At 37.0% G+C, this 13,779-nt stretch overlaps 1 protein-coding gene across 2 annotated transcripts in view; it reads right to left on the minus strand.

Annotated features, from left to right (window-relative positions):
• Cntnap2 (contactin associated protein 2) overlaps positions 1-13,779 on the minus strand; it is a 1,961,892-nt gene that overhangs the window by 1,099,672 nt on the left and 848,441 nt on the right. For both annotated transcript variants that reach the window (XM_047561468.1, XM_047561470.1), the window contains exons 5-6: positions 9,424-9,627; positions 4,988-5,172 (exon numbers count right to left, since the gene is read on the minus strand). In XM_047561468.1, the coding sequence (XP_047417424.1) occupies positions 4,988-5,172; positions 9,424-9,627 (389 nt within the window). The remainder of the gene's footprint in view (positions 1-4,987; positions 5,173-9,423; positions 9,628-13,779) is intronic.

A 13,779-nucleotide genomic window follows, 5' to 3' on the forward strand; every position in this document is an offset into this window, starting at 1 on the left:
CTTGTGAGTAAGTCAAATTTGGTGTCATGGCATTTTAAATGCTTAATTAGTTTTGGGAAAAACACAAATTAATGATGGCTTATGAAGCAGTGTTAAAAAAATAAAATACCTCACTTAAAATTATTAATTATGGTTAGTTGACTTTGTGTCATTGCCCCAGATTTCATAGACAGAGGAGAAAGCTCAGCAAAAGTGAAAACACATAGAAAAGAGTAAGGAACCTACAAAATGAGAAATGTAAAGTGGTAAGATTATTGGGAAGATACTTTCCAGTTGCACCAAAAGGACCTTGTTAGGGCCTATGAACTTGTACATGGCACCAATGGGTAATGATTACGGATACTAAAATGGAATGCTGTGTTCCCTGTTTGCAACTTGTTCAGTCAATTCTTTCAATATGGGTAGTTTAAAAATCTGTGTCTGATGACACACAGCTTCACATTTTTAATAATATTAATAAATACTGGCTAAAATTATTGTTTTCCTCTTCTGTGTACATGGGCTCTTTACTCGGAGGTGTCTGTTTGCCTGCGGGATGATGATTCAAATGCTCCTTGTGGTTTTTCTTCTTTCAACAACCACAGGCACATACCCCACCCCATGGAAGGCACTGGCTGAAGTGGCACCGGCTCAAGTTAACAGATTCCTAAAAACTGAACAGTTTCCAACCCCAACTCCTCATGTAAATAAAACGTAACATTAGGTTGTCACTATATCTAGTTATGTATTTTTGTGACTGGACCACAGAATACTTTCAGATATTCTAATTATTCTGATAATAAAAATTTTGTGTTGTTTGTCAGAATAATCATGTTTTTGTATCTCTTATGATAGTCTTATGAATGATATTGCCATCCAATAACCGTGTCGCTAAAGACATTAATGCATTAACAATTTTATTAGCTACAAAGTATAAAGCATAGTGGAGACTACTAGATACATCTAAGTATGCTTTCTCCCTACCTTCTATAGGGAAAATAATGATTATCAGTTGGGTACATTGTTTCCAAGTCAACCGACAACACTTATCAACCTATTTGAAGCTTTGAAGCACACATACACATACTTCTTTTTATAACTTCTTGTTGCCTCCTCACTTAACCCTAAAAGATATATCAACATCAAGAACCAGTAAGGATCAGAGAGGAACTGAACCCAGGCTTCTGGTCCTGGTTGAGCCTACGTGACTGATTTTCTCTATAATCCTAGCCAGTTAGTGATTCTTCAGTGGACAGTAGCTATATCTCTCCTCTCCTTTTCAAGCAGAGTTATATTGCAAAGGACAAATATTTCATAACCACAGTGGGCACATCCTGGTGTTCAACTGAAAAACAGACAGAGTCCAGGCCAAACACCAGTTTACCATCCCACCCTTTGGTTTGCTTGGCTTAGAGCAGGAAAAATGAAGTAAAGCACATCTGCACATCTCCACACCCACCCCAGGCTGCCATATTGCCAGCAGCTCAACAGCAAATGGCAACTGACCCACTGTGTGATATAATACATTTGCAGAGAGGAAGGAATGAGGGGAATTCAGATCATCTCCCACAAATCTTTTCCTCACTGAGTCATGTGAGGTACAAAGATGCACATCACGCCTGTTTAAGGATGTGACCTTCTGGGAATGGTGACAGGTAATATATCTTCTACCCCTGATGTGGATCCTGCTCATAATGGTTCATGAGAACTGATTTTAAACAGAATCATAATTAGAAGTTGAATTATGTAAGGTTTAAACTAAAGAGATTGCATTAAATAGAAAATTAATATCTTCTCAGAATTCATTTCTACATTTTACTATGGTGTGTGTTTTGGAGATTATATACTTCTTGTACCTATGTGGTGCAAATATTGTATAACAGTGTGCTAATGGGTACCTCTTTCCAAATCCCTGCTCAGTGCTATCAAGTTGCTAGCATAAAATCAAGGATGATGGAGTATATCCCCTATGAAAATCAGGGAATGCCAAAAACCAGGGCTTTCTTCTCCTTCCTCCCTAGAGAGAGCCTATTGTTAGGCATTACCAGCACACCCTCTTCCTCAAGCCTCAATGCCCTTGGTCTAGACCAGTTCTGGAAGAAATGAAACTATGGAGTTTCAAGTAAGCAGGACATGGCATTCCCAGGTTTTGTGAAGATAAGATCGGGTTTCTGATCCTTTAGGCTAGACTTTAAAAACTTCAGGATGAGTGTTATATGATTCATACTACTTTAGATTTGCAGCTAATTTTCATGCAGCCTAGGTAGATGTGAGTCTGGTTTCTCTGTGGATGCATCAGGGAGACATGTGCAACAACACAGGGAGATTGAATCCAGAGTAGTCCCCAGACTCTCTAAAACAAATAAGCAAAAGGAGTCTCTTCATATCAAGGTAAAAGTGTATAAATAAAGAGGTAAGTTCAACCACTTTTACTATAGTGCATGCCAATAACAGCAGTGTCTAAGAGGAGCATTACTGGGCAGTAGCTTTAGAAATAAATAAGTTCCTCTGTCCTTTTTTCTCAGTAAATGTAAATTTCTCCCTACTTTCTCTTCCTAACAAATAGGTCCTCGAGATCTTCATCTATGACTGAAGTTTCTAAACGTGGTATTGTGCGTAGACAGAATTCAAAGCACCCATGAAACTCTTGACCCTGCATGGAAGGTGTGGTGTGTGTGTGTGTGAATATTCATAGATTTCAGCACAAACTCAATAGGGTCCATAACCCCCGATTTTTAATTCTGTTTTTTTAAAACTGGAATTATGTTTGCCCATTGCCAATGTTCCAGGATTTCTCACTTCCTCTGAAGTTCTCCAAAGTTTATTAATGGAGGATGAATAATTCATCTCCAAGTTCTCTCATACCTTGGGAGAAAAGTCACAAGGAGCCAAGCCTTAAAATAATTTAAAGAATATAAAAAGTTCTGAGATTTTCACATTCTTTTCCTTTCGATAATCATCTTGCTTTGAAGACAGTTTTGCGGGGACAGGAAGATAATTATTTACCAATGCCCCTTAAATTTATTTAATGTTAACATAGTCTCCAGCAGGATTTATATAGTATATTCTACTCTAAATTTCTATCTGCAAATAAAAAATATATATGTTATTGAATATTTAATATATTAAATATATAAATACCTAAATATATTCATATGGCACAAAATTTAGAAACTAAATATATAAAGAAAATAAGCAGTCCTAAATTCTAACTTTTTCACATTATTTTATATTGAGCATATCCTGCATTCTTAGAAATTTATATATAGATGCACATGACACCCAGAGATGTCCAGGAACATATCTGTGAACCCAAGGTGGGGTGTCGGGGATGCAAAGGTGGCACAGCACTCTCACAGGGGTCTAGGCATACTCTACATTTTTGCAGGACCAAGAACCCTGGAACCCTCTGGGACCTCTTGACAGGCACCAGCTTGGGGCTACCACTCCAGTATCCCACCACGGTGCACTCCTTCTGAGGATTTCCTGTGCTGGTGGAATTGGATTTATGATTATTCCTTTCATAAAAAGAATATTACATAAAGTAAGAAATGAACCAGAGAAAGAGGATGGAAATGTCAAATTTCATCCCCAAATCTGAGGCGTCCCAGGGTGAATACACTCATCCCATTAATAAGTGATTATTGTTATCTAAGACTGAAATACATATACATTTATAGTTTTTCAAATGGGTGCCTGATGGCCCAGGACTGCTATGGAAAACTTACTATAAGGGCTCCAGAATCAAGAATGTTGGAAACCGCTGGGATGAAGAGTATTTTGTTCTTTTAATTTTACTAGAATGCTGCTTTTTTATATTTAGTGTTAATCCCTTTTTCCTATTACATATAAAATTATGACTAATATCTTCTTAAAAGAATTTTTATCCCTATGTATTATTAATAGTTTTGGTGGACATTCTAAGGTTGAAATTTCTCTCCAACTAATTTATTAAAAAAGTCCACTATGCCTACTAAAATATTATGAGGCTATATTATATATATTTATTATATCAGTATTGTTTAATGTTTAATAACAATACTAAGTGCTTTTTAATCTTTTGTTATTGGAAGGTAAAATATGTCTTTTTGTTTATGGACATTCTTTTAAAAATATTCTATATTTTATTTTATTCATTTTATGGTAATTATATCTGAGAAAACAGAATTTATCAAGAAAGACCTTTCTATACTTATGAACTTATGAATGAACATTGCCCAAAAAGGAGAATTTCTCATCTGGTACTTTACAAAATACATTAGACAACCCTTTATATATAATGTAGTGCACATTCTCAAGAGGAGTAGATTCATAACTAATTATCAGTTGTGATGGTTTGGATGTTGAGGGTTCCCAGAGGTGGACAGGGAGAAGCTTGGTCCCCAAAAGTGGCAGTATTAGAAAATGGTGTGGATCTTTAAGAGGCGGGGCCTGTGGGAGCTACTTAGTCATTGGAGGTGTGTCCTCAGGGGGAATTTAAGGATTCTAGTTCTTTCTTTCTCTGCTTTGTTTCAAGATGTGACTGTTTTTACATAATCTCTTGCCGTGATGTGCTACTATTTGCCACTCTCATCAGAGGTCAAACCAATGTGGCCCACCTGATCTTGGACTTGGAAACTTCAAAACTATGAACTAAACAAACCTTTTCTAAGAACTTCGATACCTCAGGTACTTTGTTATAGTAATGCAAAGCAGACTAATACACCATTAGAAAGATTACAAATGTATTCTGAACTACCAGATGGCCCTAATGGCATGATCCTTTGCTTTAAGTTATTACTTTGGTATTAAGATTTTTAAAATATTTCAAATACTCAGGATTAAACATTTAGATTACACAAAATTTTATGCGTGCACACGCATGTGTGTGGGTAAGTATGAATTAGGTTTTAAACGTGAGAGTTTCTTTGGAGAAGAAAACGAAAACTATCTTTACGCATGTGAGTGACATTAGCACAACACACTAGGTGTCACTCTCAGTCACCAAGGTTCAAGTCAGCTTCCATACCTCGTAGTCCAAGTCAAGATAGTCGAACTCCCCGTTGGTGCGGAAGTGCTGCATGTTCCTGTCCAGTGTGAGGTTAATGCTCCGTCCCTGTCGCTCAATGACCACGGAGTGCCAGTGATGATCATCCAACAGGGTTCCGGTCATCACAGATGTGTGGCCGTAGATGGGGCCCAGCTGGTTGCTTCCTGAACAGGAGAAAAAGAAACAAGAGGATGTCTGTAGAGCCCACTCTGGGTAGGGGTCTTTCCTTTCCAACCCAGAGCGAGGCTGACATTCATCAAAGCTGCCTCCATTGGATCTAGACCAGGAGAACCAGTAGGTAACTGTGCTAAGCAGACTCTCATGTACAAAGTACATGAAAGATCCCAGTGAATCAGGAGGCTGAGGCAGGAGGAGCCCAAGTTTGAGGCCAGTCTCTGCTTGGCAATACCCTGCCTCTAAATAAAAAATTTAAAAGAGCCAAGGATGTAGCTCAGCATCTCTGGGTTTAATTCCCAGTACCAAATAAATGAGTGAATAAAGTACATAAAAATCATTATAGAAGGATATAGATGGAAAAAAAATTTTCCCTTAAAAAATGAGGTTTTTTTGTTTGTTTGTTTTTTAACAGTGCCTAACTCCTGCTAAATTGTTCCTTAGGAAGTCAGTATCACAGAAGGCTCTGGCTCCACCAGGAGTCTGATGAATGAGCCAGGGCAAGCCAATGGCGCTTGGGGTCTCTTTCCTCAGGTGCACAATGGGAAGAAGAATCCCCATCACTTCTTCAACCGCGGAGATGAAGTCAAATGTTGGAGATGATGGTGATTGTGAGTGTGTGTGTGTGTGTGTGTGTGTGTGTGAGAGAGAGAGAGAGAGAGAGAGAGAGAGAGAGAAAGAGAGAGAGAGAGGGAGAGAGAGGATGGGAGGGAGGGGAGAGGGCAGCAGAGACAAGTTGGGGAGGGGGAGCTTACATCTAGCGACAAGGCTTCCCTGAGTTTTCCTGCTTTAAACATTGACCTTGGAAGACTGAGCAGCAGGAAGCTATGCCTGATACTGAGGAAATGGCAGGAAAGGGTGGCACTAGATATCTGAGTATTTCTGTCATGAAGTCTGTTCAGTGGGTGAGACGCTAAGTAAACTGCTTCCTACGAAAAAGCAATGAACTTGTGTGTGTTTGTGTGTGTGTGTGTCTGCATCTGTGTGTGTGTGTGTGTCTGTGTGTGTCTGTGTGTATGTGTGTGTGTGTGTGTGTGTGTGTGTGTGTTAGGGCTCATATAACCAGGTCCTGGTTTCAGAAAGGGGGCATCACAACTCCACAAACCACAGTGGATCTTAACAGGAGACTCCACCTGTTTGATTTGTTTGGATAAAACCCACTGCTGCCTAGGGGTGCGCACACCTGTGGGGAGGCAGGCCCAGATCCTCTCCCTCCACTCCTCCCACCTTCCTTCTCTTAGGTCTTGTTTTAAAAATAATTTCTGGCTATTTTACCCAGATAGCACGGAACATAAGTACATGTTCATCACTGCGAGTATAGAACACTATGAAAAATCAACGAGTAAAATAACAAAGGATCATTTTCACCACTAAAACTGGTTTAGTCTATTTCCTTCCAGATGCTTTTCTGTATACATGCATTTTGTTATATACAAATATGCATATACATGTTATATCTGTGAAGTACATACACATAAATACTTAGGCTTATATATACATATTTAAGGCAACAGTATTGGTCTCCATGTTATTTATGTCCTATGGTTTTCACGTAACATTATATAGTATTTCCCCATATAATTAAAAATTAGCATAGATATGTCAGGTGCTATCAACATATTTCTACTCGTGTAACTTTTTTCAATTTTTTATATTGTAATTATTATTTAAAAGGTACATCTTTGGACTTAGATCCTTTGTAATCATTTCTCAAATTTTCCTTAGAATTATTGAACCAAAATATACAGATACTTTAAATGTCTGCAGATGTACTGTCCAATCATTTTTCCAAGAACATCTTAACTAAAGAATTAAAAAAAGGATACTTTTGTCACATATTCACCAGCACTGATTTCATCATTTTAAGACACATTTACTCATGTGTCAACAATTTGGTGTTAGAGAAGACTGACATATTTTTTCCTTTATAAGTTAACTTTCATATTCGGTATGAACATTTTCTTCTAACATCTTGGTATTATTCTGAAGTAGTGTTTTCTTCGATGATTTGTTATTTAAGGAATGACATTAAACTTCTATGTTTACTATTTGCATATTCCTAACTTTCACATGAATTTGACATCTTGATTATTAATGTAAATAATATTTTATAATTAAGTAACCCAGGTTTTTGTGAATTTTTCCTATTTTCCTTTTCTTATAGAAGCTATTAGTTTGATCATATTAGATTTTCAATGTGAAAAGTTCTATAGTAAGGAATAAATGTTTAAGATAATGTATCATTACCCACATATAAACTAAAGTTGCATCTTTTTAGTATAATTCTGATTTTCAAAGTAATAAAAGTTAGTACACATGAGGCAAGCCATATTCATGTTGGGACAGTCAGTTGATAAGAGACAGGCAGAGTCTCTTTTGGATATTCTAATCTTCAGTTTTGTATATTTGCATTGTGATGGATTTAACATGTGAACTTTAGTTATTTATGTATTTTAAGGTCTAAAATTTTTCTGGAGTTTTTATATTATTACAACAGAAGACTTTATGGAATGCATGATACCTTGAAATCATCCTTACAGATAGCCTGAAAATTTTAGATGAGCAAAAAAGATATCATTGCTTTGTAGAGTTGTAATTTCAGTGCCAGGGACAACATGGTGAAATTCTTCTTTAGCTTTAAGCAAATCCTAGCTATATGACCATCACACAAACAAGCATCAGTACCACCCATTTAAAAGAAATAAAAGATCAAAACAAAACAACTACTCCTTTAAGTCACCTCTCTCTCCAACCAAATTATCCACCTAGTTTGACTAGAATCCAGCTTGAATCTAGTTTAACTATATTCAAAATATTTATTTTTACTTCTTTCATCTATTTTTTACCTACAGAATAAGTTGATAAAAACTGTCCTCAGTTCCACTGAGAGTAAATTGACCATAATCTCCACGCTCCATACTATTCACTTCTCAGTCTTGACCTTATCTTTGGAGGAACTCACCACCATTGGTCACCTCTTGTCTTTCCCTGGTCTCTGTGATACTACACATGTTTTATTTCCTGCCCCTCATCCTCTCAGTCACGTACACAATCCTACAATAGAAACCTCTGTTTCTCTACCTGACAGGCTACTCAAATGCACTGCGTTCAAACAGACCTCAGACTTTTTCTTGAACTTTTTTCCTATTTCTAAAAGCGACACGGACATCTATTTGATGCCCAAGTCCAAATCTGGGAATTGTTCTTTGTCTCTGCTCTTTTCTTCTTATGTCAAACCCAGTTCATCACAGTGACCACGGAATTGACCACTACTAGTTTGCCTAACACAGGTGTTTATGCATCTCCACTGATAACTAACTCAGCAAGTCAGTGCTGTCTTTACCCTGAACTATGCGGAAGCCTACATGAGCAAATCTTTTACAGAAGTGTCAGTGCATTTTTGAAATGAAGATTATAATGCTATAGAGTTTGAGACTTCCCAATAGGTATCAATTTTAAAAATAATATCTGGACTCCTTACCATGCCCTAATGTGTCTCACAGGAATTGAAAAATGTCCCCCTCTTGGATCTCATCTCCTATCTCAGTAACTCATTACATTTATATCCACACCAACCTCCCTCCTGTCCCTTGATTGTGCCAGTTCTTTGCCTGTAAGGATCCCTTCCTATGAAGTCCTTTTCCTCTCGATGTCTTTATGGTTAGTTCTTCTTTTCCATCATCAGCTCTGAACTCGAGTACTGCATTTTCTCCAGTGACGGCCCCAGTGCCTCAGAAGGGGCCTGTAAGTCCTGCCCTTACCATGTTCAGCTCTTAAACTGATTTTATAACACTTATTTGATGTGGGGCCAATGTTTTTGACTCCAATAAACACAACTGTCCTCACTTACCCACACTGAAAAGAAAAACATCTAACCCTACTGTATCTCCAGCAATTAATACTTAAATTGATTTTTAGTTAGTTGTTTTTATAACAAAAGCAATAATAATAAGTAATATATTATCTAATTCCTGCACTAGGTCGTAAACTTCATGAGCTTAAGGACCTTCTGTCTCCATTCCAATGCATGCAGTTGGCTAATACATACCTTGCATAGTAAAAGTGCTTAATGAATATTTTTAATTAATATGTCAATCAATATCTATCAACCACTCTGGATTAAGAATGAATGAACAACATAGATGGAACTCTTACACTTTACAGTTTAAAAGACTGCGAGCAACACGTGCTCATGGGAGTACTGATGCACAGAAAGAATGGGACCAGGCGTCCAGACCCACCTAGGTTTAGACTGAGGACCAGCTTGGCTTTTTTCAGTTCCAGAGTAATGTAGTCTCCCTGCTGCCCCTCTCCGTGCAGGATCACCCCTTCGCTTTCCGAGGTTTTAAACTTCAAGGCAATGACGTCTTTCAGAGTTTTCATCTTCTTGTTTCTGAATCTATATGGTAACACGACGTGGCCGTCGAAGTTGATGACATCGGCCCCTAGGAAGAGAAAAGAGCAGAGCGTTAGTGTGGCCCCGGGCTTGTCCACGTACCAGGCCCCTGCGCAGAATCGGTTCAGGGTTGGGGCGGTGGTGGGGGTGTCTTTGCTGAGGGGCTCTAGTCCTGGGCCCTGGCTGTGCTCCTGCTTGTGATTTACTGTGTTTTAACATGGGTTTCATTGGGGAGTGTGCATAAGGAGTGATCATAAAACACTTAACATTAAAATCTTTTTCACACGCACTTCAGGTACTGCACTAATCTCCAAAATTTACAAAGAACTCACAAAACTTTACACCAAAAATACAAAGAACCCAATCAATAAATGGGCCAAGGAACTGGACAGACACTTTACAGATGACATACAGGCAATTAATCAACATATGAAAAAGTGTTCAACATCTCTAGTAATTAGAGAAATGCAAATTAAAACAACTCTAAGATTTCATCTTACTCCAATTAGAATGACTATTATCAAGAACACAAACAAAAATAGGTGTTGGTGAGGATGTAGGGAAAAAGGCACACTTTTACATTGCTGGTGGAGTTGCAAATCGGTGCAGCCACTCTGGAAAGCAGTGTGGAGAATCCTCAGAAAACATGGAATGGACCCGCCTTTTGACCCAGTTATCCCACTCCTTAGTTTACACCCAAAGGGCTTAAAATTAACATACTATAGTGATATAGCCACATCAATGTTTATAGCAGCTCAACTCATAATAGCTAGATTGTGGAACCAAACTAGATGCCCTTCAACAGATGAATGGATAAAGAAACTGTGGTGTATATACACAATGGAATATTATTCAGCCATAAAGAAGAATAATATTATGGCATTTTCAGATAAATGGATGGAATTGGAGAATATCATGCTAAGTGAAATAAGTCAATCCCAAAAAACCAAAGATCGAAAATTTTCCTTGATAAGTGGATGATGATATAAAATGGGGGTGGGGAGTTGAGGGCTGAGAGAATGGAGGGACTTCAGATTACCTAGAGGGAAATGAGAGGGGGGGTATGAAAAATGGTGGAATAAGACAGACATCATTACCCTATGTACATGTATGATTACATGAATGGTATGAATCTACATCATGCACAACCACAGAAATGAAATGATGTACCCCATGTGTGTACAATGAATCAAAATGCAGTTTGTAAAAATAAAAAGATAAAAATAAATAAAAATAAAATTAGAAAAATTAAAAAAAAACATAAAAACCTCAAATTGTTATAAAGTTCAAAAGTGAACTTGGGATGTAGAGTTTAGTCTAACAAAGTGCTTTTTTGTTTGTTTAGTTTTTGTCTCTAAAAGATGAGAAGATTTAATGGTTTCTTCCTCAGTGACAATAATGTTTCATGATTTGTAAATATATGTTCTACTAAATGTGTAGAAATATATGTTCTATATATTGTAAAATACATGTTCTTCATTCCACTGTTTAGACCACGAGAATGCAGGAAACTGGAGAGGGTTGGGTCATTTCAGATTTCCTCATGGATTTTATTTTTCAGCACGTCTGTAGTATTCAGAGTTTTTAACTCATTGCTGGGCATCCTGTGGGTCTGGAATTCCTTATTAGATCCTTGCATTTGGAATGGAGAGTTTGGGGGCTGGGGGGGGGGGCGTGTGGGCAAGTTCCACTAGAGTGAACTTACCCACATCCTCACTTACCCACTTTGAGTTAGAAAAGCAAATTTCTTAGTCATACTGCAACTCCAGAAATTCTAAGTAGAATTTAGGGCTTTCCATTAAAACAATGAAAGTATATAAACTCTTCGGAAGTGAGGACAGTTTTATCACTGTTCTCAGACACTAGGTGTCTGCATTAGTTTCATAACTGCCACTTATTCACATCGGAAATTTTTAAAATGAGATGATAATAGTTATTATGTACTTACTGGCCAATGGGCTCCCAATTCATGGAAAGGTTCACAGAAGAACTGTTAGAATGCAGATCAAATATTTATACCAACAGAAGCTCAGTTACAATTATTTGGCATGTATCATAAAAATATTTTCAAATTTCCATTTCCAGTACCTTTTAAGTTTGAAAGCATAGAAAACCTTATCAAACTGGCTTTACTTTAGAATTTCAAACTGGACAAAAACTCCAGGTCCTGAGCAAGTTCTGGCTAAAACAGACCACAGGGAAACCCTCGGAAAATAATAGGAAGTTGAGAGCGGGCACATGGCTATTTCTTTCCCTGCTGGAAACAGTTTGATTTTCCTGCTAAGCAGGGCTTTTGACCAGTTAGCTCCCTGTGGAGACAGGAGAAGGGTGCAGGCCACCATGGCTGGAGCCCTGGCTCAGAGCACTTCCGGCTGCTCTGAGCTTCTGCTCCTATTTAACTATGTAAAGTGCACTGCGAACACAGTAATTCCAGACGTTACTTAAAACTAAATGGATGCTTTCCTTTCAAATCATCAAGGGCTTTTACATGCTTTAGAAATATTTATCCAACTATCTTAAATATTGAAGTTTATAAATGACAATTTTGGGAACAGCACATTATAAAATAACTTGCAGAAACTATATAATTTGAACTTTCAATTTCCTTATAATCAGTTCTTTGCTGTCCATAAGAAGATGTTCTTAATCAACAGACTTCTGTTCTCTGGGACTGTGAATCACAGAGATTTATTTTATTAAGGGAGGTGGGGGTCAACCATTAAATTTGGCTTCTGCTAATGTGGCAAAGCCATTAGATTTTGTCTTAAACTGCACTATCATAGCTAAATTCCAATGGCAATGTCTTTATCTTCTATGATGAGAGATAAAGGAGAGAAGAAATGGAATCTGATTTTCATGTCTTAGGTTGAATTTATAATCCAGCAGTTGGAAGAAATTCCTTTTTGTCTTGAAAAGTGAATAAGCAAAAATCAGAAGGGAGTCACTTTTGACCTCTAGAAAGTAATTTTGTGGTCCACTTCATACCCATGACAGCTGAGTAATAAACACATCATTGCTTTATACACCTTCAATATTTATTAATTGACACAAAATATTCTCTTTCAACTCTCAGGAAGTAAATGTTGCTGGAGCTCAGAAGAAAGAAATCACCACTCTTATATTTTCTCCTAAATGGAAATCTACATTCAGTCTCAGGTAAAAAATAGTGATTTATGCCAATAATGATGCCATTCTGCATCACTTTTAGGGAAATGAGAAAATGTGACAGAAAGAATGAGTATGGTGAATTTTTTTCAGACAGTCCTAAGACTATTCAATAAAAATATGAAGGAAAGCTCTCTATGTAGACAAAGTCTCATTTTATCAATGGCAAGTAGTCATTGTGCATGCTGGGAAACTGATGAAATGCTCTGCAAGTTAGATCTCACATATTGCAAATTAAAATTGTTCTACAAATGGGTTAAATGCTTCCAAAATACCAGCATGTTCTCTTGTGTATACGAGCTCAGAGCTAGCTTGAAAACAATAAAATTCCTTGAAATTATCTATTTTATATAATTTGCACTTACTATACACTTTTAAAAGAATCTGAGATACTGTGAACTAATGCAAATAACATCAGAGTTTAGTTCTGTTTCCTACCAAAATACATTAAAATTTCATTTGACATCTAATAACATGTTGTGCTTGCTTTAGGACAAGCCACTTTCCCCCCACTATTATCCTGATTACTTCTGGCTCCCTAGAATTAAGTTTTCTATACAGTGATTAAATATGTGTGGTTGAACTGTTTAAGCAATCGGAGGAACAATAATAGCTAGTCAGAAGCTGAATGCAAAATCATAGTGTTTCCACAATTTTTGTTTCTAACAATATCTTAGAGAACTGGAAATATGCCTAATTCATTAAATTGTCTTGGTAGAGGAAGGCTTTTAAAAAAATTATTGTTGATCTTTACATTCTCAGCTTGCATAAGATATTTTTGAAGAAGTGTTCACCATGTAAAGATGTGAAAATTTTAAAAATGCCTTTGCTATATTTTTATCAGAAACTTAATGTGTTTACTTTAAAAAAGAAATGAAACACCACAAATTATTGAAAATAGTGAATCAGATCCACGAGAGATCACCCATGTTAATAAACAATGGTTTGTGTGTAGCCTAGATTCTATACATTTTACCTACCAATGTATCCATCTCTCTAAAGTACAGAATAATTCATGCATTATTATATGTACATG

This window comes from Sciurus carolinensis, chromosome 8, assembly GCF_902686445.1.
Source record: "Sciurus carolinensis chromosome 8, mSciCar1.2, whole genome shotgun sequence".
NCBI lineage: Eukaryota > Metazoa > Chordata > Mammalia > Rodentia > Sciuridae > Sciurus > Sciurus carolinensis.